The 27,955-nt window shown below is 38.4% G+C and overlaps 2 protein-coding genes across 5 annotated transcripts; one reads left to right on the forward strand and one right to left on the reverse strand.

Annotated features, from left to right (window-relative positions):
• The first annotated feature begins 4,835 nt into the window (after window positions 1-4,835).
• LOC143894256 (uncharacterized) lies at window positions 4,836-5,657 on the forward strand. Its single transcript, XM_077400400.1, has one exon. It carries the CDS (start codon window positions 4,836-4,838, stop codon window positions 5,655-5,657), a length of 822 nt encoding a protein of 273 aa, XP_077256526.1.
• An 11,652-nt stretch (window positions 5,658-17,309) lies between these two features.
• On the reverse strand, window positions 17,310-25,198 carry LOC143894248 (uncharacterized). 4 transcript variants are annotated; one of them, XM_077400395.1, is made up of 2 exons: window positions 24,363-25,169; window positions 17,310-19,870 (listed from the first exon to the last, which is right to left on the reverse strand). In XM_077400395.1, exon 2 carries the CDS (start codon window positions 19,843-19,845, stop codon window positions 19,135-19,137), a length of 711 nt encoding a protein of 236 aa, XP_077256521.1. In that variant the 5' UTR covers window positions 19,846-19,870; window positions 24,363-25,169; the 3' UTR covers window positions 17,310-19,134. The 4 variants fall into 4 exon arrangements, with proteins under 4 accessions (XP_077256521.1, XP_077256520.1, XP_077256518.1 ...); XM_077400394.1 differs by having other exon boundaries at window positions 24,141-25,169; XM_077400392.1 differs by lacking the exon at window positions 17,310-19,870 and adding an exon at window positions 22,310-24,305 and having other exon boundaries at window positions 24,363-25,198.
• Window positions 25,199-27,955: the final 2,757 nt, after the last annotated feature.

Genomic DNA, 27,955 nt, shown 5'->3' on the forward strand with positions numbered 1-27,955 from the left:
TTTTGCGCGTCGAAAATTTGTAATATTTTAAATAGGTATTTATTTAGAATACGAGCCTGAATGCGAAAATAGATGAAATTATGTTCAATCGACGCGTTTTTGCACGAAATGAAAGAATCTGGCAGATAAACGCGGCGGTCTGCCTCAAGAAGCGAGATATTAATCGTTACAGTTGACGACTATTCAGGTTAGAAAATCTGACATATCGGTTGGATTCGGGGAGCGCGCTATTCGTGCTATTTGCTTATTCTATACTTATTGTTTTACACCTGATGAGCGATAAAGATAGAATGATGCAATAGCGCTAATAGCGCGCTCCCCGAACGCAGCCATCGACGAAATGCAACGATACGAGCATGCGCTTTGGCCACTTGCGCATGCGTAAAACGCGTCACTAACCTATATATAGGTAAAAAATCGTCAACTATTAATATCTCGCTTCGCGAAGCAGACCGCCGCGTTTATCTGCGAGATTCTTTTATTTCGTGCAAAAACGCGTCGATTGAACATAATTTTATCTATATTCGCGTTCAGGCCCGTATTCTAAATAAAGATCCTTAAATATTATTAATTGTGTCTCCGAATCTCAAAGTAAGTGATTCCAAAGAGGCATGCTGAACACGAATTCAGTGAAGTTCTTTTATTTTTATTGATTTCTAATATTTTATGAGCAACCAAACTTGAAACTTGTGTCCGGGGCGAAGTCGTCACCAAGCCATATCATGGAGGCTTCCGGCAAAAATCAAAGTCAAAGAAGCAGCAGTGATCGGATTCCGGCGAGGACTTGGATAATATGTGTTGCGTGTGCTCAGGACAGAATAGAGCTGACGAGAAACGTGCGTAGCATAGGGCACATAATTAAGTGTGTGCGTTTTTCTTGTAATTATTTTCTGCCATTGTGTTTTTAATTAATGTTTCCATTTTTCTATTAAAAAATAATTAATAAAATGTATCCTATTATTTTTCATGATCAGAATTATGAATTTTCATTTAAAATTCAATCCGAGAATGGAGTGACAACTCCGCCCCGGCAGTTTTGACATTTCAAATTTTGCACCTTTGTCGTTTTCACTCTATACCAGTTGAACAAAGCGACGTAGGCCAAAAATGTCCGTATAAATTTTGTAGCCAAGGGTTCACTTTTTACAACGGTATAACACATTTTACTAAAATTATTTGTTTTGTTGTTAAAAATCGGCACCGAAAAAATAGTGATGACTTCGCCCCGGTCTCCCCTACATATATGTTTCAAAGTTTATATTTTATTTATATATTTTGCACGCTATATATATATATATACAAAACTTTTTTTTCAAAATAGATAAGTATTGGCATTTTCTGTCACCGGGCGGAATCTTCTGCTTAATAATGTTGTGCATTATATATACATTTTGTCTTTTATTGCTTTTTCTTAACATATTATATTTTGCAATATGCGATAATTTGTAAAATTAAAGCAACCATTTAGTATAATTATAAATGATTGAATACTGATTTTTTGTAGGGATATTTTTCTGTGGCACATTTAACATATTGTAATGTTTTCTTCATACATAATCATACAGGGTGTAACAAAAAGATGGGGACAGATTGTGTGCTTGTAGAGGAGGTTGATATAAGTAATTTGAGTATAGAAATGCATGTCCGCTGAAGCCTCATTTCCGTGCTACATGGCAGTGAAGTTGCCTTTTCCTGTGTAGGTAAAATGCCTTTTTAGTAAAAGAGATAGCTAAAAATTTTATTTGAGAAAACTGTTCAGAATTAAAAATCAGGCCCGTATATCAAATGTTGAATCAATCGGTCTACTTTGGACTTTTTGCTTATTTATCATTAATGGTATGCCATGAATGCCCATGAATCAAACGTCAAAGTAGGCCGATTGATTCAAAATTTGGTATACGTGTCTGATTTTTAATTCTAACCTGCTTTCTCAAATAAAACTTTTCCCTATCCTTAACCGAAATGGCATGGTATTTTTACCTACATAGGTAATTAGACAACTTCACAGCCGTGTAGCACAGAAACGATACTTCAGCGGACATGCATTCTATACTCAAATTACTTATATCAACCCTCCCTATACTCCGTCCGATTATGGTTGGTTCTGCGTATAGGCGAGCAAAGTGGAGGTAAAGTTCCTAAAGCGTGGCGTATCGTATGCCCGTAAATAGATGTTCTGTGGGCGGAGACCTTTGCGAAACCGATGAGTTTTCGTACACAAAGTGTGTCCCCATTTTTTTGTTACACCCTGTATAATGATCAAAAAATCATCCATAATAAATTTTTTAATAAATTTTGAATAAATAATTGAAAATGTTTTTAATGATGTTTATACGAGATTAACAAATTTATACGAGATTATGTCAAATTAGTTGATAGAAAATTTTTATTGTGTGTAAAATCAAAATTTTGCTTAAAAAATTGATAATTATTTATTTATGATTTATAATTAAAGATTAATACGGATTAATACGCGCGGATTAATTCTTATAAAATAAATAAAAAATTAAGAGAAGATACAAAATAAATGGTAAACAAAAACATTTTTTAAACATGGATTTGTGAAACAGAAATTTGTGAAATATTTATCCGAACAGCTGAATAACTATTTGCTGAATGTATATCTCTTTATAGATAATTATATTCTTAATAAAAGACTAAAAATTATATACGATTATGAATATCAGCTTTTAAATATATTCATACATATTGTAACTGTGTAACATAATCTTATTTGTTACTAAGAAAGCACATGTTTTTTATTTTAAACTGTTTTATAACTAAGAGTTATTAAAATCGAGAAGGACACTTATAAATGAGATAATGTTATAATGAGAAAAACAAAATTCTATAAATATTTTTCTCTTGATATTTTGTATCTGTATGTATATGTATGTATGTATATGTATGTATGTATGTATATAGATAGATAGATAATAACATACGTAATAATACATGTTGTGTAATTATAATACAAATATAAAACTTTTCTTGTAATTATAGCATAAATATATAATACAAATTGTAATTATAACACAAATATATAAAAAATTCTAACAATTAAAAGAACATAGAATTAGTAAAAACTTTAGCATAATTATAACAGTTATTATGTTGCATATTTAAGGAACATTATAATAATGATATAATATATATTTATGAAGTCAGATAAAATCGCGAATTTTCAATAACATATCCATAATAACTCCACACACACATACACAACGCGCGTGCGCACACACACATTATAACTTTATTAATATATATATATATATATGTATATTAATATATATATATTAATAAAGTTACACCTATATTATCACACGATCAAAGCGCGTGCGCATGTTGTGTGAATAGCCAAATCTGTTGAGAACTGAAAATGACTGCTGCACATTTTGTCAATGGAATGTCAACAAAAATATAACGAATATAATGACAGATTAACTGTAGAACCAGTAGAATCTGCCAATTCGTAACTATTTACATAATGCATTCCATTTAAATGTGTACGAAATGACAGTTTCTGACGATTATCTATTATCAGATTATATCGACATGTTCTGCCAGCAAAACACGAGTTTAATGCGGACATAACTGATATCGGATTTGTTGCAATATCTGAATAAAATTGGATTTACATTGAAAATATTAAAACTATTGGAATCCAACATGGGAGCGGGGCTTACATCATATGGTCGAATATGACCGATTTAACCGCATAATAAATATTTTGTACCGGTAATATTGCGTAGGTTTTTGATAAATATGTGGCTAACTATGCAACATATTTGCGAGTTGGACCCGTACAAGTCCCTCTGATAGGAAAATTATAGAGAGGGAGAAAATATTCTGGGGTCCTATTACGTATTTTTCACGAGGTAAACATGCGAAAAGTGAGAGAATTCACAGAGTATCTACTCTCTCTCTCTGGTGAGTACGGTGTGCACGTCCGTTGTGTTGCTCTTGTCACAATCTCTGCCGTAAGCTGCCTTCGGGCTCTTTTGTTGCAGGTGTAAGCAAGTCTTTTTGCTGCTCGTTACGAGCCGTTATCGTTTCGCGTCGGGCCGTCGCCGGATTCTTGGCATTTGCGTGACGAATGTTTCTCATTATTTCAATACAGTTTTTGAGAATCATTTCATGGAGGACGTCGTCCTCTTCTGCGCATGTGCCTGCTGCCTGGTTCTTCCTGCACCTGCTGTTCTTGCGAGCCATCGAGCCGAGCGTCGATATTGACAATTGTCGATCGATAGAGGCGTGATATCGAGTACAGCTGCGCTTGCGCCCATCATTGCCAACCTTCTCCATCTTGTTGCTGTTTCCTGGCATGTTATTCGAGTGATTGCTGATTGGCGGCTTTACGGGGCGAGGTGCTTGCGGGATTGTGAATTGTGACTCACTGCTGCGCACGTGTCCATCACTACCAATCGTCTCTGGCTATAAGCTGTCTCGGGCGCGTGCTTACTAGTGTCTTCCGATTGGCTGTTATGCGCCCGAGCGTGTCGATCTGTTGCGCGTGCTAATTCGGTGACTGCTTTTGCGTGGTGCTCTACTCGCGATTTATACACTGCAACTTTTACGTTGAACTCTGCGTTTTCGCGTGTGATCTACTGCTTGCTTGTCCGACGGGAATGCAGCGTGCGTGCACTAGGTGTAAGAAGTCAATCGCGACTACCTTCGTTGAGTGTGAGTGCAGGCGGGTGTTTCATCCGGGTTGTGTCAAATCATATTCTGTAACCAGATACGCTGACACTTGCTGCAAAGCGTTGTCTATTTCTCTGAGTTTACCTCTTACACCTGAGGTAGAAAATATCGTAAAATCATCCAGTTTTGATACTATGGCTACGCCCGTTAGCACTGGCACTCGGTCGCTGCCTCAGTCGCAGTCTCAAGGAGCGCAGCTAGCCGGGCATGACACTGTGCATGACATTGTTCACGACTCTACCAACGATCTTTTGCGTGGATTGATTGAGCAGATGAAAATGTCAGATGCCAAGCTGTCTGCTTTCATCGACAGTCAGCAACGCACAAACAAAGAACTAAGTGATAAACTAAATCACTTGAATCGTCTCACTGACTCCGTGGCTCAGAATAGTCAGCGCATAGCTAAACTCGAGCAAGACAGCGCCGAGCTCACTCGTGTAATTCATGACCTTAAGTCTGCTCAATCTTTTCACGAATCCCATAATGGGAATGAATTGATGGTATCGGGTCTCCCGTCAGCACTACCAATTTCTCCATCCCGGCTCGCGGGAAACGTGTTGACGGCGTTGGGTGTTCCTGACCTGGCATGTCACGTTCTTGGTGCTAGAGTTGTCAAGAGGTCACGGTCTGAGTCTTCCTCATCCTCAACATCTTCAGGCTCGGTGATTGTCACCCTGTCCTCGAATGCCGTTCGCGACGCGGTTATTATCAAGAAGCGAGCAAGGGGCATACTTAGGGCGAGTGAGGTGTGCGGTGGTAACTCGGATCGCATTATTCATGTCAATGAATTCTTGACAAAGAGTGCTTATGACATGCTTCAGCGTGCTAAGAGTATCGCCAAAGAGAAGTCATATAAGTATGTCTGGATAAGGAATGGCAGGATATGTGTGAGACATGCTGACGGCGAGCCTGTTACTTATGTCGATTCAGATACTGATCTTGCCAAGATCGTTTGACGGGTCCGACCTGATGGTCCATTACCTCTGATCGCTCGGCATGATTCAACTTGTGATTCTTCTCTGCTCCGCGTAGCTCATTTTAACGCCAACTCACTTCCTGCCCATCTTGAATCAGTTCAAGCTCTCTTAGCGTCTAATTTTTTCCATATTGTTTCCGTATCCGAGACTTGGCTTCACTCGCATATTTCTGATGATACAGTACGAATTGCCGGATACTATTTGTTGCGTGTTGACAGAGGGGTTAGGGAGGGGGGTGGTGTGGCTTGCTACATACATGAGACGCTAAAGGCGCGTGTTCTGGCGTCATCGCCTTCTGTTTTTTCCAATGAACCGGAGTATATTATTCTGGACATTCGCGGCGGCACACGCGAACCTCTTTTATTCACCTCTATGTACCGTAGACCAAAGGGAAGAAATTTTAATATTTATGTTGATGCGATTACGGTGTTCTTGCACAGTTACAAAAACATCATTATCACTGGCGACTTGAACTGTAATCTTCTTGCTTCCGCATATGAATCAAATCACTTAAGGGACACAGTATCACAATTGTCGCTGAATATTGTTGAGTCGCAATCGACTTACCATACCAGTTCTTCTAACTCATGGTTAGATGTTTTTGTAGTCGACAAATTGGACAAGGTTTCATCATTTCGCAAGTCTGACGCTCCTTTCATCAATGGTCATGATCTTATCGAATTAACTTACTCATTCATTTTTCCGTCCTATGCAAAGCGTACTTTGATTCGGCGTTCCTACAGGGAATTCGATAAGCAGGGGTTTATTGAAAGTCTCATCTCTAAACTGTCTTCATCCTTTTCCGAGGATTTTGGCCACACGAGTCCTGATGAGTTGGATATCGAGGATTTCCTAAGTACTATTACTAATGACATCACCACCAGCTTGGATTCATTTGCTCCTATCCATACCTTTGCGTAACCCGTCCGCCAGCGCCTTGGCTCACCGGCGATCTTGTTCGTGAAATTCGGCATCGCAACCGGCTCTACAAAGCCGCGCGTAGATCAGGTAATGTCCTCGATTTCCACATTTACAGGCTCTTCAGGAATAATCTCACGGTGGAGTTGAGAAAGGCCAGAGAGCAATATCATTTGGGGAAGTTGAGCACTATTTCTGATCCGTCTAAAATATGGCGTGAACTCACCAATCTGGGTCTAATCGAGTCGCCTCTTCCTTCACCTCTTAATTTTTTCTTTCGTGATCTTTTGAATGCCCACTACGCCTCTATCTCAAACTGTTACCCTCCTTGTTCACAATCTTAGTTTTCCGATATTATTCTTTCCACTGTACCTGAAGAACCACATTTCTGTTTTTCTTATATATCGCACGACACTCTATGCTCTCTAATGGTTTCAACATCGTCTGCTTCTTTTGCCTCTGGCCATGATCAACTACCACTGTTCGCTATTGCTTTGGCTTTGCCCCACATTGGTAATCTCTTGACCTCATTTTTCAATTGCTGTCTCGATCTAGGTTATTTTCCGTCTCCTTGGAAGCGAACCATAGTGCGCCCGCTGTCTAAAGTCAAGTCGCCTACCTCTCCTTCGGATACGCGACCTATAGCCAACTTGTGTGAACTTTCTAAGTTGTTTGAAAGGATCATGCACCGACAAATCTTGGACCATATCAATTCCCATAATATTCTAGATGATCGTCAATCTGGTTATTGCAAGGGTTACTCTACCCAGTCTGCCCTTCTAAGACTATCTCATGACATTAGGAGTGGCGTTGATGTGGGTGAGGTTTTGATTCTGGTCCTTTTCGACTTCAGCAAAGCTTTTGACACTGTATCCCACTTTCTGCTACTAACCAAACTCAGGAAATTGGTATTCTCTGACTTAGCTCTCAAACTAATTTTTTCGTACCTCTCAGGTCGCTCTCAAGCAGTTGTTGACCTTGAGGGTGTTTTCTCCGACTGGCTATCCGTCACTGCTGGTGTTCCGCAAGGATCCGTACTTGGACCGCTTCTCTTTTCTCTGTTTATCAATGATATAGGTGCCTTTTTAAGGTTTACTGAGCATTTGATTTTTGCTGATGACACCCAAATTTATCGCAAGTGCCTCTTTAGCCAGCTGAGTATTGCCTTGCAGCTCGTGGCACATGACGTAGGTGTTATCTCTGAGTATGCCACTGTGAACGGATTGTCTCTCAATCTCAAGAAATCCAAGGTCTTAATACTAGGCAGCAGGGGCTACGTGGAGCAATTGAATCTCAAAGACCTGCCCCTTATTTCAGTCAATGGCATCTCCATTCCGTACGTTGACGAGGCAAGAAACTTGGGAGTCATCATGAGCTCAGATCTTTCTTGGAAAAGCCACGTTTCCCATATTTCTAGGAGGGTACACTTCACATTGCACAAGCTGAAATTTCATAAGAACTCTTTGTCATTTCAACTGCGCGTAAAACTCGTGTCTGCATTGGTGTGGCCTCTATTGGACTATTGCTCTCTTATCTACAACGATGTCACCGATGAGCTTAATACTAAACTGCAAAGACTTATAAATTGTGCAATACGGTTCATTTTTAATTTGAGACGCGATGAACATATCACGCCTTATCGACATCAATTGGGGTGGCTGTCTGTGAGAAACAGACGCTTGTACTTCCTTGGTGTTGAAATGTATAGAATATCGAGGGATTTGTCTCCAAGCTATATCTTGGATATTTTTGCAAAAGCTGATCCCTCGATTAAGCGTTCGTCACGGTTGGCATTGCCGCATACGTTTCATATACCTAACCACAGAACTGAGACTTACCATAGGTCTTTCCACCTCGCGGGAATTTATTTGTGGAATTCTCTTCCTACCGGCGCCGGCGTGGTGTCTTCATCGTCTCTCAATGAATTTAAAGGCAAGCTCCATGATCACTTATTTTCGCTTGAGCTGGGTTCTGATCATGGTTCTGTCTCGGGGCTACCTATTGTACAAGTATAATCTAGTCTAAGCGTAACATAGTCTGTATATATATGCAGTTCCTGAATCAGATCTAGTTTTAGTTTGTGTTATTGTTCACTGTATATATATTGTTCAAAATTTCATCTAGTCTTAAGATCGTATCATTATCACTGCGATTTGCGTCTTCAGTTTGTGAAACTATAGTATTGGTTCACTTCTTTTGCACCCTGCGTGGGGGCGAGCAGCATGCTTCAGCGCGCTTCAATCTCTGGTCCTTTAGAGAGTGAGCATGCACGCACTTTTGCTTTAGTCTATAATTTTTGTTTTGCCTTTTTGTGTTTTATTTCTTCTGCGTTGTACATTTCTTGTCTAAAAGTCGTTCGACCATGGCATAATAAAAAACAATCAATCAATCTTTCTCTCTCTCTCTCGCTCTCTCTCTCTCTCTAAAATTCGTACAGAGCTATCCCCGTCGGATACAAGACCAATAGCGAATTTGCCGGAACTGTCTAAACTATTAGAGAGGATAGTTGCTTCACAGATTGTTGACTATCTAAATAAACACAACATCTTAAATCCAAGACAGTCTGCATATCGCCCGGGGTATAACACGCAGTCAGCACTTCTACGTATCTGTAATGATATAAAACAGGGGATTGATGAAGGGCTTATCACTATTTTGATACTTTTTGATTTTAGCAAAGCATTCGACACCGTTCCCCATTTACTATTGCTTATCAAACTTAAAGAGATCGGTTTCTCAGATGCCGTTCTAAACTGGATTTTCTCTTATCTAACTGGCCGTTCTCAGGCGGTCATAGACGACGCTGGCAATCTTTCCGACTGGATACTCACTTCTTCTGGTGTTCCTCAGGGTTCGGTGCTTGGTCCTCTGCTGTTTTCTTTGTATATTAACGATATATATAAAATTTTACGTTATGTGTTTCATATGATTTTCGCTGATGATATTCAGATTTATTGTTTGTGTTCACCTGCTAATATTCTTCAGGCTCTAGAATTAATCACTAAGGATGCTAATGCTATTTTTGATTATGCTAATATATACGGACTTAAGCTAAATCCTGCCAAATCTAAGGTCATCATATTTGGCAGTCAAGCATATGTGAATGACATATTGATCTTGGCAGTATACCACCTATCGTTGTAAACAATACGTCTTTACCATTTGTGAGTGAGGTACGGAATTTGGGTGTCATCTTCATATCCAACTTATCCTGGACGAAGCATATCTCGTTGGTTTCGCAGAAGGTCCATCATGCACTATACAATTTGAAATATAACAAAAACTCTCTTTCCACCAATCTCAGGATTAAGCTCGTTACAACCTTGATTTTGCCGCATATTGATTACTGTTGCCTCGTATACCATGGTTTGACCAAGGAACTAAATATCAAGTTACAGAGACTTGTCAATTGTTGTATTCGGTTTATCTATGACCTTAAGTGTGATGAACATATCACCCCATATAGACGTAGGTTGAAGTGGCTTTCTGTTGAAAACAGACGATACTACTTTCTTGGATGCCAGATTTATCGTATCCTGCATATGAGCTCACCATCTTACCTGCGTGAACTTTTTACCTCCCCTGATCCTACTCTAAGGAAGTCTGACCGGCTCGCTTCATCATCTACTCTAATTTTTCACATTCCTGCTCATAGAACCGTCACCTACAGAAATTCTTTTCAGCTTTCTTCCATTTACTTCTGGCATTCTCTTCCTAACTCAGTTACATCAGCTTCGTCTCTCACATCATTTAAGACCTTACTTCGCATGTTTTTGCTTTCAACTGAATCGGAGTGATGTGTCTTTGTTCCTTCCTTCTTTGGTTTTTGCGTACTTCCTATTTTTGTATTTCTTTGGTATTCTTTTTCTTCTAGTATTCTTGTTTACGTTGCGTTATTCTGTTAGATTTAAATTGCGCTAGTTCTTAGTTGCGTTAGTAGTAAGTTAGTTTTAGTATAATGTACATATTTTTATTTTAAGTTGCGCGCTTACTTAATTTGCGCTGTTATTTTTTATTATGTCTCACTTATCATGCTTTGTGAACTCACATGTGCTAGAGAGAGCATGTATAATTTTGTTATTTGTATTATTCTGTATTTGCCCTTTAGCCTATGCTTGGGCATAAATAAATCATATCATATCATATCATCTCTCTCTCTCTCTCTCTCTCTCTCTCTCTCTCTCTCTCTCTCTCTCTCGTAAGTATCGGTTGTGTCACGCTGTATTTTTGCTCCTGCTTTGATTTGATCTGTTTTCTGCCGTGAGTTGCCTCCGGGCCTTTTTGTTGCAGATTTATGCAAAGCTTTTGTTGCTTGCCACGCGCCTTGCTCGCTTTCTCGGAGATTGCCACCTAATTCCGAGTATTTTCGTGACAAGCTTCATTTCTGATTCTAACCTCGTTCTTGGAATCATCGTGTAATTCTCGGAATTACCCGTGCGGCACGTTGGCCGATGCTGCGCATGCGCTTACCTTGTCGATCTGCTCCTTCTGTACCTCACTTTCTGCACTGTGCATGAGGCTTTCTGAGTGGCGCCTACGTGATCCGCATGAGCTGCTTTGATTGGTTGATGCGTGACTCTCTCACAACAATAGTGCTGACGTGTGGAAGTGGATCACAGGTGAATGATCGATTACGCTGATATTAACGGTTTCGGCCGGTAATTATCAGCATGGAAGAAGAATATGCAGAGTATCGATGCTCGGCATGTAGGAAGGCAATTAAGAGCAGAGCCGTTAAATGTAAAATTTGCCCAAAGCTTTTTTACCATCCAGGATGTGTAAGTAAGCATAAAATTATCGATAGAAACTAAGAGTACGTGCCGTGTAAAGGCCCATTTGAGGAATTCGTAATTGATAGTGAGAAGGTGCCGGCGGCAGGAAGAGACAGGACATCATCTACAGGATCTACAGGATCTACAGGAGCGTTCACAACATTGAGCAGTGGAAGTAAAGGATCAAGCATGGATATAAAAGTAGACTGGATTATAAGAACTGTCAAAGAAATAAAAGATGAAACGCTGCGTAAAAATGAAATTAAAATAATGATTAAGGAGGTAGTTCATGAAGAATTAATTAATGTTAAACAAGAGCTGGAAAACTTGAAGAAAATAATACAGGGAATAGAGTATGGATCGAAGGCAGGAACGCAAAAAAGCTACAGTGAAGCGGTTAAAGAAAAGAAGAAAGAAAGTCTTATAATTGTTAAGCCGAAAGTGCAACAGGAGAGTGAAGACACGAAAAAAGTGATTAAGAAAAAGGTAGATATAAAGAATATGGCAATTGGAATAACGAAATTAAAAAAAGGAAACAAAGGAGTAATAATCATGGGATGTGAAACTGGAGAGGAGGTAAAAAAGCTGAAAGAGACAGTTCAGACTAAACTGGGAGAGAATCAAGAGACACGGTAGTGTCTCGCGTCAAGTACACGCGGAGCGAGACCGACCGTGACTCTTTTACGCGACGCGACGGGTTGCGAGTACCCGAGATGTTGAGATCTCGATAACGAGTGAACGGATCAAGTTCTAAGTAGGCTTGATCGATAGCTTGGGGTCCAATTAGGGGGGGGGTTTCTCTCATAATATTCCGCTACGTGCCCTACGAGCGGAGATATTGCGACGCAAAGTCCAAATGTGAAAATTTTTTATTAAGATACGTCGTCTACGTCGACCGCTCTTCTTTATAACATACATGTAACAAACAGAGAACGTCACTTTCACTTTTTCGACACTGGCGGCTAGCGGCGTTAGTGTCGCAGTGTAGTGCAGTGCAGACAGTGCGTTCGTTTAGAGCGCTATCCTGTCAGTCAGTTCATCATCTGATCAGTTAACCTATCTCGATCGATCGAGAGACACGGTAGTACACGCGGAGCGAGACCGATCGTGTGACTCTTTATTACGCGTCGCGAGGTAAGGTGCGACAACGCGCGCATACGCGCGTACGCGAAACGGCAGTAACACCGTAATTGTGCCGGCGATATACTGAATTGAATTGCTTCGTGCTTATCTAAAGATTTCGTATCCCTACATTGGGTGCGTTCAGCCGATACTCCGCTAGCCTAGCAATCATGAGCAGTCGCTCGTTTTCGCTCGTTTCCTCTCCTTTGACCCAATGGATTAAAAGGAGAGGAAACGAGCGACTGCTCACGATTGCTAGGCTAGCGGAGTATCGGCTGAACGCACCCATCGTGTTACTATCGCTACCGGAAAATAAGGTTCTCTACGCTTGGCAGAAAGTGACGACTGACACGTTCGATCCCGACTTCGTTGATCGCAGAAGAGCTGAACTCGAGGTACGTTTCCGATTTGCAATTATAAAAGTATCGTGCGATGAATGTTGTACCCAATTATAACCTCAAATAAAGTTGTGCACGTTGCTGAAAGATATATATATATATCTTGATGTATAGGCTACGGTCAACGTGATACAAATGCTCTGGAGCGTTCTTCTTCTCCTTCTTTTTTCATTGAAAGAAAAGAGAAGAGGAATGCTTCAAAGCATTTGTAGTGTCACGTTGACCGTAGCCATAATATCATATTAATACATTATTTTATTTTTTAGGTCAAGGATTGCCATTTAAAGCTGGTACGTTTGATGGGGCTGTCAGTATTTCTGCGCTTGTGGTTGTGCTATGCAAGCAAAACTTTGCACAATCCTACAAAACGTTTATATCGTTTCTTATCAACGTTGTATGCATGTCTGTCAAGAAGCGCAAGAGCAGTGTTACAATTCTATCCAGAGAACGGTGAACAGGTTGTTGATATTATATATATCTTGATATATATATGATGGCAAATACTGGCCGTATTGTCCTCGGTTAGAGGCAGGAGCCAACGAAACCACCGTTTCATACTGAGAGAAATCGCGAAAGTATAAATGGTAAGTACTGTCTTTTCAATATATATTTCACATAATTACAATGTTGCTATTTTTATTTTATTTTAGATGGATATAGATGATAACGATTTCGCCGATTTTGAGCTAGAATTATCATTGGAAGAAAAATCAGTCACCGATATCGCTGCCGGTCCCGTCGCCGCCGGACCTGTCGCCGCCGGTTCTGTCGTCGCCGCCGGACCTGTCGCCGCCAGTTCCGTCGCCGCTGGACCTGTCGCCGCTGGTTCCGTCGTCGCCGACCATCCTGTCGCCGCCGGACCTGTCGCCGCCGGTTCCGTCGCCAACCGTCCCATCGCCGCCGGACCTGTCGCCGCCGGTTTCGTCGCCGACCGTCTCGTCGTCGCCGACCGTCCCGTCGCCGACCGTCCCGTCGCCGCCCGTCCCGTCGCCGCCCGTCCCGTTGTCGCCGGACCTGTCGCCGCTGATCCCGTCGTCGCCGATCGTGCCGCTGCTCGTTTTGATGCAGAAGATGATAGACAAGGTAATATTAATATTATGTATATTTAACAAAAAGTAATGACATATTCATGATATATTCCGCCAATAATTTGATTGCGATTGCGAAAAATATTACCCCAGCCAGAGTTTGAACCTGGAACCTCCCGCTATCCGTGCAGGCGTCGCCTCAATTCGACCACTGAGGCATGTGGTAACATTTATCGCAATAACAAACAAACATACCATCTTAATCGAAATTAATAAATACCTTCTTGTTATATATAAAAAATTTAATTCATATTATATGTATTTAATTCATAAAATTTCTTATACAATTTTATTATTTTACAGTTTGAAGACCAAGAGGCAGAGCCGCGGGGATACGACGGCAAGAAGAAAGGTTCATGGCCTTCTTATATAAATTGTCATCATCCAATTACCATTGGGGTAGACGAGGCAGAGGCAGAGGCAAACGTTGAGAGCAACAGGATTTAATCTTTGTCTCTATATAATCTTTATATAATGTCTCTATATAATGTCTCTATATAATCTCTATATATAATAATGTCTATATAATGTCTCTATATAATAATCTCTATATATAATAATGTCTCTATATAATCTATATATATATATATATGATACACACAATAAAAATAATTGAAAAGTAATTAGAGATGAATGCATTCGTATTGTTTTATTATAAAAAATAAAATTGCGTTCAGGTATTTTATGTATATGTATAACCGTATCTCGTATATAATTATATTGTATAATCAGAACCGCTTGCCACCAGTGTCGAAAAAGTGAAAGTGACGTTTTTGATTATGACGTCATCATATAAGACGTCGGCGTTAGAAGTATATACGTATTCGTATCTTAAAAATAAATTTTCACATTTGGACTTTGCGTCGCAATATCTCCGCTCGTAGGGCACGCAGCGGAATATTATGAGAGAAACCCCCCCCCCCCTAATTGGACCTCAAGCTATCGATCAAGCCTACTTAGAACTTGATCCGTTCACTTGTTATCGAGATCTCAACATCTCGGGTACTCGCAACCCGTCGCGTCGCGTAAAAGAGTCACGGTCTTAATAATTTATTGAAGGATACATTTTTAAATTGGGGTCCGTTATATGGAAAAACATGCCAATTTTGTGCAGGAAATCTAGTGTTTAGAAATGAATTAACGTTGACGAAAGAAATAGTTATCATTCATTTAATTTTGTTCTCGTCACAGGATAATAAATTAGTGAAAATACCACAGACATTTAATTTAACTGGCATATCAACAACTAAGATATCGATAGCTAAACAGCAGTATAAAGTAATGAATACTATATTTCATCAGGGTACATCTATTGAAGATGGTCATTATACAAGTATGTGTAGAGAAAGGACATTTTGGATTGAATTTGATGATGGAAAAATTATAGAAAATAAACGATGGCCTACAGGTGCTAAAGGTCTTTATATATTATTTTTGGAAAAAGTTGGTAAGAAATAATTTATACAAGCAACGTAATATACATGCATATTTTACATAAAAGCAATGTCCGGCAATATGTATATATATATATATATATATATATATTTACAACTTCAGACACATTTCTTTATAAAGTGTAATTTTTTTCTGTTAAGATTAAAATGCGTAACACTACAAAAAGGCGTGATATCCGTACAAAATTACCTTTTTCAAAAAAAAAGGTAAAAAAAGGCGCCAAGTACACGCATAGTAGTACATATGTATTATGTTGTTACCTCGAAAAAAACAAAGTGGTAGTATTATACCTCGAAATAACACCCTGTACATACTGTTTATACAATGCGTAATATTACAAAAAGGCGTGATATCTGTACAAAATTACCTTTTTTAAAAAAAAGGTAAAGAAAGGCGCCAAGTACACGCATAGTAGTGTATATGTTGTTACCTAAAAAAAAAAAAAAACAGTGGTACTATTATACCTCAAAAAAATCTAAGTAACAAGTGGTAGACGTAATCTTTGTATTTCGAAAAATTTTGAAAAAACCTAAGCAGTAGTATCTTTACCTCGAAAAAACCGAAGTAACAAGTGGTAGACGTAATCTTTGTATGTATCTCGAAAAATCTCGAAAAAACCTAAGCAGTAGTATCTTTACCTCGAAAAAAACCGAAGTAACAAGTGGTAGACGTAATCTTTGTATCTCGAAAAATCTCGAAAAAAAACTAAACAGTAGTATTTTTATTTCCAAATATGTTGTTACCTTGAAAAAAAACAGTGGTAGACGTGGTAGTATTATACCTCAAAAAAATCTAAGTAACAAGTGGTAGACGTAATCTTTGTATCTTGAAAAATTTCGAAAAAACTTAAACAATAGTATTTTTATTTCCAAAAAATTATTACTCAAATGATACACATCACAAAATTACGTTACCTTATCAAAAATGAGTCGCGCTTCAAGTGATCTATTATTTTATTACAATTACAAAAAAGAAATGATATCTCTTTTTAAATTACAGCGCCAATTACAGAGAACATACACTGAGAAAAAAAATGTGTCAATCCCAAGAAATATTTAGTCCGATACGTTTAGCTAAACATTTTAGTTAGCTAACTAAACATTAGTTGAATTAATTAATTCTTGATTAAAGAAACGAAATAAATTGTTGAAACAATTAATATTTACTTAACTAACTAAAATGTTTAGTTGAACGTATCGAACTTAATATTTCTTGGAATTAACAATTTTTTTTCTCAATGTATTTTTCGAGATACAAAGATTACCTCTACCACTTGTTACTTAGGTTTCTTTGAGGTCCAATATTACCACTGCTTTTCTTCGATTAGAATAAAAGATTGAATCATGAAGAATTACACAGAGGTAACAGTACAAAATACAAATATTTTATTGAAATATTTAAACCCAACAAGGAAATACAAGGTATTTAAATACAAAGTTTATATATGTATTTTAAAAGATTTAATCGCATCGCAAAGAATTACAGAGGTAACAGTACAAAAAATAAAAATATTTTATTAAAATACATAAATTTTTCTTGTCAAAAAACTTGGCGCTGCTAGCTAGACCTCAAAATTAGGTCAGCCTGGTGTGTATGTGCGAGCGAGTGTGTGTGTGTGTGCGTGCGTGCGTGCGTGCGTGCGTGCGTGCGTGCGTGCGTGCGTGCGCGCGTGCGCGCGTGCGTGCGTGCGTGCGTGCGTGCGTGCGTGCGTGCGTGCGTGCGTGCGTGCGTGCGTGCGTGCGTGCGTGCGTGCGTGCGTGCGTGCGTGCGTGCGTGCGTGCGTGCGTGCGTGCGTGCGTGCGTGCGTGCGTGCGTGCGTGCGTGCGTGCGTGCGTGCGTGCGTGCGTACGTAGGTGCGAGCGTGCGACCGTGCGTGCGTGCGTGCGTGCGTGCGTGCGTGCGTGCGTGCGTGCGTGCGTGCGTGCGTGCGTGCGTGCGTGCGTGCGTGCGTGCGTGCGTGCGTGCGTGCGTGCGTGCGTGCGTGCGTGCGTGCGTGCGTGCGTGCGTGCGTGCGTGCGTGCGTGCGTGCGTGCGTGCGTGCGTGCGTGTGTGTGTGTGTGTGTGGGTGTGTGTATGCAGTGTGTGCGTGCATTTTAATTTATTAATAGAAAAAAATACATAAAATATCTAGTATTAGCGTATGTATATATTCTATATTATAAAATTTTCCTTTTTTTAAATTATTTGAATGAAATTTTTTGTGAATTTCTTTTATTTTAAATTATTTCATCATTTTTCTTTCTATAACGTATGACTACTAGTACGAATATTAATTTAATTTTTTTATTAATTATTTTTTAATATTAATACAGCAAATAAAAAAATTTTTTTTTTTTTTTAGAAATTCGTCCTGTCTAGCTTATTTAGTGAGAAATAGTAATTTAATCGACATCCATTTAACTAGCGGCACACGGTATGTTTTTGTTTTTATTTGAAAAATTAAGGTCCAGCTACTCAGCCTGTACGAAAGACCGCACCATGTAAAGAAGTTAACAACACAGCTAGCAGCATTGCTACGACAACTGCCCACACAGCAGCAAGGAAATCCAGCAAATAATATAACATAAAATAAGCATCGTGTGCCGCCGGTTTTATATACATCAATGTTAAAGCTTATATTTATACATCGATATTTATAGTCTGATCTTATATTTAAGATTGTCATTAAGTTTATGTATGTGTATGGATCATAATATATTCAAAATATATTCAATTTACTATTTTTTATTGAATAATGTGATATAATTTATTTATATCCATGTTTATAATTTTTTCCATAATTGTCTTCTTATAATTTTTCCAGCAATTGATTTAAGCTGTTATACTCCAACTTTAGAAGAATTAGAATTACTTGAAGCCATTGAACAAAACATAGGCACCGAAATTATCGAAAAAAATGCTTTATTGTATGTTGCTGGATATGTAGCACATAGATTCCGTAACACTTATAGTAATTTAGGTGTCCCTACAAAAACACTTCCAGCAATTTCAGACAATTGGGTTACTTTTAAATCTAGAGGAAATTTCATGTATCCCACTACCGAATTACAAGCAGTAGCAAATATTATGAATTCCGAATTCGAAAAATTTCATAGTAATTTTTTAAATAAAGAACCATGGATTTTTGATAAATTAATTGATATTATTTGTACAAAAACTAATAATAACTTTCCTAGAGCAGTCATTGGTTGTCTTGTACGTACTCGTACATAATACGATTGCGTAAACTGAATAAAGAAATTGTAGAAAATAATATTTTAAAGAAAAAAAGCAAAAAAATATCTAAAATATATAATAAAAAAAATCCCACATATATAAGATAATATATATATTTTTGTACAAAGTACTGTATAAATATATAATGTAAAATGTAGTGAGAAATAAAAATAACAGCATTTTTATACTACAAATTGTATTATTCCATTGTTCTTTTACATGTTACATACTCTGTCTATATTATATTCTTTTTCTTTTAGTATTCAATTTCAATTCAATCCTTTATTTTTTCCCCTTCCGGGGTTGAAAAGGCGTTTTATTGGGCAAACGTTCCCAAACCCTTACATATTATTCATATAAACATATACAACACTTTTCACATGGCGTTTTATAGGGACGTACCCAATCCTTTACATAAGTCTCTTAACCCAACTTATCACCTGGCCTTTTTACGACCTTACATATCCTGTTACCCATCCCACCTTTTCTAGGACCTTCCCTCTCTCTTCTTCCTTTGCTCCGCCTCGTCCTCGTCCGTGCTCATCAGCAGCTGGTCTTCCATCTTCTCCACGATCTCGTCCTCCGCCGACTTCCTGGTCTCCCCATTTTCTTCCTCTTTCCTTTCCTTTCTCTTTTCCCTCTCTTTTCCTTCTTTGATCCTATCTTCCACCGACTTATCTGCATCTATCTTTACCTTCATTCTACTTCCCTCCTTCCTTCTCGCTTCCAGTACTTTCCTGCTATCTCTTTCGCTTTCCATCTTTACGAGGAATATTATCCAATCCTCTCTATATCCTATCTGGTTCACCTCCTTTACCTCTACCCTCACCTTAAGCCCATCTGTAAAAAATTGCTTCACCTTATTCATATTCGAGCTACCTCCTCCCCATCTCTTCTTCTCGACCCTAATTATTACATTCTTCTTTCTTTTTTCATCGTCTTTCTCTTCTTCTTCTTCGTACCACCATTTTGCTTTACATACTTTACTATTTTCCTCCTCACTTTCGCTTCTCTTCCTTTTACCTGAACATTGTTCTAGTCTGTATACTTTCCTTTTTAGCTTCTCTATTTCCTCTTTCATTTCCTTTATCTCCTCCTTGTACTCCTTCATCACCTTCACCATTCGCTCTTCTGCAACCTTCTCTATCGCCTCTTTGTCGATTGCCATTGTTCCTTTGCAGATTAGCTTTCGCTCCATCTTTGTTCCTTCACCTCCTGCTTATCTGAAATCAAAAGACATTTACTTACTCTCTCTGCTTAGCTGTCATTGACTCGCTTGCTTTCTTTTCCTTTCTAATTCCGCCATCCACTTCTCTTCTTCACCCTTGCTGTCCAGTATTCTTTTGATTCTTTCGCTAATTCCTTCTTTTTCTTCTCCTTCTTCGTCTCTTGCGCACCATTCTAACACATGCTCCCATGATTCTGCCTCCACGCCACATATCCTGCAGCTTGTTTTTTCTATTGTATCCCAGTATCTTCCGCTTCTCATCTCATTACCTAATCTGAATCTCGCTATCCTAATCATAGATTGCTCTTTTCCTTTTCTCTCCAGGTATTCAGGCCTCCTGCTTTCTACTACCTCCTTGTACCATTTGTTGTATCTTGATTCTCTTATCCTTTCGTCCTTCTCTTGAATCTGAATGTCCCTGTCTCTTTCCGTTAATTCCTCAATGCTACTCCACCCCTCCCCTCTTTTTCTCTCTATTTCCTTGACTGCATAACCTCTTCGCTCGTAAAAGCTCTTTCTTTCTTCTTCCCCTTTTGACTTTTCTTTCCTATCCTTTTCTCTTATTTCCCTCCAGCACTCTCTTGCAATCTCGTTTCCTTCTCCTCTCTCCAATTTTTCTTCATACTTCATCGCCCTTCTACCAGCGCTTATTCTTTCTTTGTCTCTTTTAGTTTCCTCTCTTATCATATATCCGGGCGTGCTCCAGTCCAGGCCTAACGTCCACCTTATATACCTTTCGTGCATTCTTTCTATTTTCTCTCTTTCTTTCCATCCCCATACTTCTGCTCCATATAAGGCTATGCTTGCAACCAGCGCATCATATAACTTGATCCTTCTTATCCAGTCTCCTCCAAATAACCTTTTTCCTATTCCCCATACCTGTCTCATTGCTATGGTCGCTTTTCTTACTCTCTCATTTATATGTGCCTCTTGTTCTCCGTTCTTTTGGAATGTGTAGCCTAGATAGCAGAATTCCTTCGTTTTCCCTACATTAACTCTCAGCTTCTTTCTGTCAAAGTATCTTTCTAGTCTTTTCAGCATTCTCTTCATTTCCTCTTCATCCTCTGCTACTGCAACTATGTCATCCGCGTACGCTAACGTCCAGAATTTCATTTTTCCTACAACTACTCCTCCATCTTGTCCTTTCCTCATTGTCTCTTCCATGTCTGCCAGCAGAAGTATGAAGAGCATAACGCTTAGCGGGCATCCTTGCCTAACTCCTTTGACCGTCCAGAAGCACTTTCCTTTTTCCCCTTTTACCCTTACCACACATCTTGTCTCCTCATATAGGTCTTCTATCCTCGTTCTCAATTTCTCACTGATTCCTTCTTTCTTCATGACTTCCCATATTTTTTCTCTGTCTACTGAATCGAATGCGGCTTTCAGGTCTATAAATGCTGCTACTAGTTTCCCTTTCCTCTTGTTTATAGCTTTCCCAATCACATAGTTCAGCGCGTATATATTCTCCATTGTTCCTTTCTTTTTTCTGAATCCTGTCTGTGTTTCTGGTAGCATCCCCTTCTCTTCTACCTCTCTCTCTAGCCTCTTCGTCAAAATTGCTGCATATATTTTGTAACTTGTATTCATTAGCGTCACCCCTCTGTAGTCCTGTGCTTCCTTTCCTTCTCCCTTTTTTACTATTGGCACTATTATTCCTTCTTTCCAATCTTCTGCTATCTCCCCCGTTCTCCATGCTTTGTCACATACCTCCCATATTTTTTCTCTCAGTCTCTCGCCTCCATAGATCCAAACCTTGTTTGCTAGTCCATCCGTGCCTGCAGCTTTCTTTTCTTTCATTTCTTTAATTACTTCTTCCACTTCTTCTCTTCTTATTCCTTCCTGCTCTTCTTTATTCCCTATTCTTTCCTCTCTCCTCCTATCCTTTTCATACGGCTTCGTCATAACTCCATCCAGTAGTTCGATAAAGTGTTTATTCCACTGCTCCTCCGTTATCTCTTCGCATACCTCTTTCTTGCTTTTCCTTTGTCTGTTTATAAATTTCCATACTTCCGTTTCATTATTTGCTTCTCTCGCTTCCTTCATTACTCTCTCCTTCTCTGATTCCTTTTTTTCTTTTACTTTCTTCTCATATTCCTTTTTCTTTGCTATGTACTTCTTTTTGTCTGTCTCTCCTCTTCTCCACCTTGCTAGGTTCTCACGTGCTTCCTCCCTTAGTTTTGCACATTCTTTATCCCACCATCCATTTTTTTTCTTTGCTTTCCCGTCCTCTCTTATTTCTTTCCACTCTGCGGCTCGTTTTGTCGCTTTTTTTATTTCCTCCAGTATTTCCTCTATGCTCGTACCTTCAATCTTCTCTTCTTTCATTCTTTCTTTGTACCTTTCTTTTCCTTCCCTCGACCAATTCATTATTTTTCTCACTCTTCTCTCCTCTTCTCCTCTTTCACTTTTTCCTTTTATCTTTATTGTTTCCGTCTCTCCAATCTTCACTTCCACTGTTTTTTCCCATACCTCCTGGTTTCCGATTATATAGTCGATTACCGACTCTCCCCTTCCTCCTGTAAATGTGAACTCTCCATCGTTGTCTCCTTTTGTTCCGTTCAATATTCCTAATCCTCCTTCCTCAATAAACCCCAACAGTTTCCTTCCTTTTGTGTTAATTTCTTTGTCTTACGATTTTTTCTTTCCCCCCATTATCTCTGTTAGTCCACCTTCTTCCCCAGTTCTTGCGTTAAAGTCACCTCCTATTATTATTATTTGCTCCCCTAATCCTCCTTCGTTTGTGAATTCCTTTATATGCCTTATTTTCTTCTCAATATCGTTGTTCACATATACCGCTATAATCTTCCACGTTCCCTCCTTCGTCTTTGCTATTCTTTCTACAATTCCTTCCTCTTCTCTCTCTTCTGTTCCACCTGCCACTATTTCCTTCCTAACACCAGTTATTATTCCTCCTCTCGCTCTTCCTTTCTTTTTTCTTTTGTCGCAGGTTGGCATTTCCATACGTATTTATCTGATAACATTCCTTTGATTTTGCGCCAATGTTTTTGTTCTACCCACGTTTCTAACATCGCTATTATATCCCAGCTTTCCATCTCTTTCCAGAATTCTTCGTTTTTTCTCTTTAGTCCAGCTATGTTCCAGAAGCCTATGCTTATTGTACTCTCTTTTTCTTCATATTTCTTGCTTTTTTCCTTGTTCCCTCTCCATATTTCCTCTCCTCTCCCTCTGCTTCTTGTGTCTCTTCCCTCGTTTTCTCTTTTCTTTCTTTTACTACTTTCGAAACCCACTCTCTTCCTCCAATTTTCCCTTACTTTCGTTCCATTTCATCTTTTTATTATCTACCCACATCTTCTGGTATCCGATCGTGGTTTTCTTTCCTGCTTCTCTTTCTTCTTTTGCTACTCTTCTTATCTCTTTTTGTATCTGCCCTTCCAATCTAGTTAGATCGTCGTCCAGATAGCATTTATATTTTTTACCCAGTTCCTTTCTTTTTGTCATTATTTCTCTTTTGTCCTCCCAGCTTTTACATTTCATCACTGTCATTTTATTTCTTCCTTTTCCTATTTCATGTACTTGTTCGATGGTTATTTTCATTTCTTTTATTTCGCTTATCATCTTCTCTACTTTCTCTTTCTTTCCTGCCTCGCTTCCTATCGCTGTTCCTTTCACAACTATGTTATTTCTCCTCCTTCTTCTCTCCGCGATTTCCATATTTCTTTCCATCTCTTTCATTTTTTCCATCAAGTATCCTCCTTCGCTCTTGTCTTCTATGTTCAATTCTGTTTTTTCTATTTTCTCCTCTACCTTTTTTATTCTTTTCTCCAGCGACTTTTTTTGCTGTTCCAAAATTTCCTCTCTCCTTTTAAATTCTTCTTTCAGCTCTCTTATTTCTTTTTTTATTTTTTCTTTATCTTTTCTTCTTTCTGCTTCCTGTTCCTCTAGTTTCCTTAGAATTTCTTTAATCCCCTCTGCTGCCATGCTTTCTTCCTCTTCCTCTCCTTTCTTTATTTTATTTGGTGGTGATCTGTCAACCTTCCTTGCTTCGTTAAATTTCTCCAATATTTCTTTCTCTGCTTTGGCTATTTCCTCCTCTACTCCTTCTCTTTTCCTCTTCTGTATGTAATCTTTGATTGACCCTGTTCCTAAGCTGTCTGCTCTTCCTCTCAGTTTGGCCAGTCCTTCCGCTTTTGTTGGTCTTCCCTTCGTTTTCCTTCCTTCCTCTTCTCCTTTCTTTTCCTTGTCACCTCTTTGTCTACTTTCTACTATTCCTTCCTTTTCTACCTCCATTCGCCACCTTTACTTACCGTATACTCGCCGTGGCTCCCTCTACGTTTAGTCTTTCCGCCCTTTTCACTTATCTCTATCCGCTCCTTTCCTGTTGGTAATTTACCTCCTTCCTTCTCCAACAGGTGGCGCCTTGTCCGCCTCCTCCGCCTACGTACCTTCTCCTGCCGCCCTAACCTTCTCACCTGTTGACTTTTTACGTTCTATTAATTATTACCTTCCTGATTCCTACTTTGACTCACCGTATCTCTGCTTATTGCCCTGCTTCCGCTCTTTCCTATTTCCTACAGCTCTCCTTTTTCTCTCCACTATACCGCTCCTTCTAGCTCTCCAAATTCCACCTGTTTCTCCACGTCTACTCTCCTCGACTGCCAGCTCAGAACCTTTTATTTTTCTTTTAGTAACACATATACATATACCTTTTGAAAAGATACCTTGTAATTTATTTTATGAGATTACACATAAGAGATAAAATATTTATTATTTATATATTTTTGAAATTTTATATATATATTAATATTTTTGTACATAGTTTAAAAAATTTTTACATTTTATTCTTACAATCTTAATTATAAATAAACATACATTGCCACCGACGAGGTATCTCATCGGTGACATTGATTACGTGATTATTTCTTATTTGAATTTTGCGCGTGTACTTGGACCCACATTTCATTGGTTAATTTTATCGTGCGATCGCCATATGCGCAATGCTTCACCTTGTTTCTTTACACCATGAGTAGACAGGTGAAGCATTCCCGATGCTGCGCACTCGTTCAGTTTTTGAACCAATCAGCGCGCGACCTTTTTTGCGAGAAAAGCAATATGGCTGCTTCCATCAATTTGTAGTCCGTTACGTCCGTTATCCGTCGCGTGCGTCTGTTGTGCGGGATATATTGTGTGTTTAACTTTTGCGACTTTAACACAACATACGCAGTAAGTAGTAAATATAATTAATGTTGAGAGGCATTTATATTGGTTGATATTTGCTAAATAACCCAAGTAGCAAAAAAATATTTTTCAACGTTTTTAAAAACATTTTTAGTAATAAAAAAAATATATAAAAAACGTTTAAATTAATGGAACAAATCCTTTTTTTCTTATTAAAAAAGTATTTATTTTATTGATTTTTTCAATTCACTGGCGATTTAAATTCTTATTTTTGCTGCATTTATTTTAACATTGTAAAAAAAACGTTTTTTAACATTAAAAAATGTTTTTTTACATTAAATAAATGTTTTATTAATACAAATTAATAAACAGCTATACGAGTCAGGCGCTGCGTAAGTAAAGAAATTAATAGTTACAGAAGTAACGAATTACAATATATGTATATATAATATACATATACATCTATTCCAACTTGATAAACTGTGCGCCGATTATTTGTAGGACTTGAAACACAGCTATCGTTGGAACATTAATAGCCTTCCCTCCCCGGAATTAAATTGACGCAAATTAATTATTTTAGAAAATTAAAGAATTTATTGCGAAAAATATTACCTCAGACGCCCTTCACGGAATGAGGGAGGTTCCAGGTTCGAATCCTGGCTGAGGTAATATTTTTCGCCAATATAAATTCTTTACAGTTTTTTAAAATAATTAATTCGTGCCGATTTAATTCTAGTGGGGGGGGGGGCAGGGGATTAATGTTCCAACGATAGCTGTGTTTCAAGTCCTACAAATAATCAGCGCGCAGTTTATCAAGTTGGAATAGATGTATATGTATATTATATACATTGTAATTCGTTACTTCTGTAACTATTAATTTCTTTACTTGCGCACCACGTACCGCGCCTGACTCGTATAGCTGTTTATTAATTTGTTGACATTTTCACAAGTCTAAAATTTTACATGATTCACACATTTTTATTTCTTATAAGCGAACTTCACCTTAAAGTGAGCGCAACAAAATGGGTCGCCTCCTGATTGGTTCAACCGCCAATACTACCGTCATTATGCGCAATGCTTCACCTGTCTACTTACACCATGGCTATACCTTTGTCGGCAACTTTGTCGCTGTCGCTATCGCTATTGCTATCGCCTATTGTGCAAGGGGCTTAACTGTGTGTGTATGTCCGCGGTGTACTGAACTCGGTATGCCGTGGGTGCGTTGGGCCCAAGGAATTGCGCGGATCAATTCCCCCTGCGGCCTGTCTCTCGAGTGCTCTCGAGATAGGTTAACTGATGAATAGGAACTGACTGACAGCGCGCTAAACGAACGCACTGTCTACACTGCACTGCACTGCGATACTAACGCCGCTAGCCGCCAGTGTCAAAAAAGTGAAAGTGACGTTTCTGATTATGACGTCATCATATAAGACGTCGGCGTTAGAAGTAGAAGTATCTTAAAAATACATTTTCACTTTTGGACTTTGCGTCGCAATATCTCCGCTCGTAGGGCACGTAGCGGAATATTATAAGAAAAACTTCCCCCCTAATTGGACCCCAAGCTATCGATCAAGCCTACTTAGAACTTGATCCGTTCACTCGTTATCGAGATCTCAACATCCCGGGTACTCGCAACGGTCGGTCTCGCTCCGCGTGTACTTAGCGCGAGATACTACCGTGTCTTTTGATTTGTCATTAAGATATTTTATTGTTAATCACATACATATAAGTGTGAGAAAGCATATGGTACAAAATAATTTTAATATTCAAATTATTGTAAATAAAGAAATCAATTTTATTTACATTTTCTTCTGTGTGTGTATGTGTGATGTTATTGACAATAGTTTCTTTGCACGTTTACATTTCTTTTGCAGATTTTTTACACGCTTAATTTTTATAAGTGTGATATCAAATAATACAGACAAGATTTTTGTTTATCTGCTATAAGCGTTATTTTGAATGTAAGATTTTAATAATCAAATGTTTTTAATAATCATTTTCAAACTGCAAGCGAGGGACAAGCAATATCATCTACAGTATGTATATCCTTAAAATACTACGATCTTTTCTAGCAGCACTAGCCACTAGCGTATAATTTGTCCGCCGACATTACGAATTTCTTCTGCAGCAACACATAAAATGTTGAACAGTTTTCTTGAACGATTGTAACAACGCTGCATGCCCTTGTATCATTAACCCTCCGAGGCGTACCTCTTTTTTTAATACGCCCCCGGCCACACGCGTGTGAATATGAAAATTCAATTTATCCTTCTAAGCATCGTGAATATTATTAAAATTAAACAGACATATTTTACATATAATTATATATATTTGTGATGTATTTTTACGTTGTAAATTTGTTATCACACACAAACGTCTTGCTGTTGATTATTATTATAGTCTTTAAAAAAATAATATTTATCATATTTAGAAAGACAAATTGCATTTTTATACTCACACGTGCATTAAATGCATTAAAGAAATTTAAAATATATTTTAAAAATTAAGATAAGTTTCTGTCTCTATAAAACTCTTTCTTCCAAGTCTGTCAAAATTTTTTGAAAGAAGAACATTTGAGACAGTATTTTCTTTAAAAAGAAGAATAAACATTTTTTAATAAGATTATTATTTTAGAATGAGAATGTGAGCAATACCTTAACGAATTAATAATGCAAGGAACCATTCGAGAAAACTGTTCAACATTTTATGTGTTGCAGCAGAAGAAATTTGTAATGTCGGCGGACAAATTATACGCTAGTCTGTCATCATTGCTTGTCCCTCGCTTGCAGTTTGAAAATGTTTGATTATTAAAAACGTTTGATTATTAAAATCTTGCATTCAAAATAACGCTTATAACCGCTTATAACAGATAAACAAAAATCTTGTCTGCATTTGGCATCACACTTGTTAAAATTAAGCGTGTAAAAAATCTGCAAAAAAATGT

Source organism: Temnothorax americanus, unplaced genomic scaffold, assembly GCF_048541705.1.
Source record: "Temnothorax americanus isolate GAGA-0224 unplaced genomic scaffold, ASM4854170v1 Scaffold133, whole genome shotgun sequence".
Lineage (NCBI taxonomy): Eukaryota > Metazoa > Arthropoda > Insecta > Hymenoptera > Formicidae > Temnothorax > Temnothorax americanus.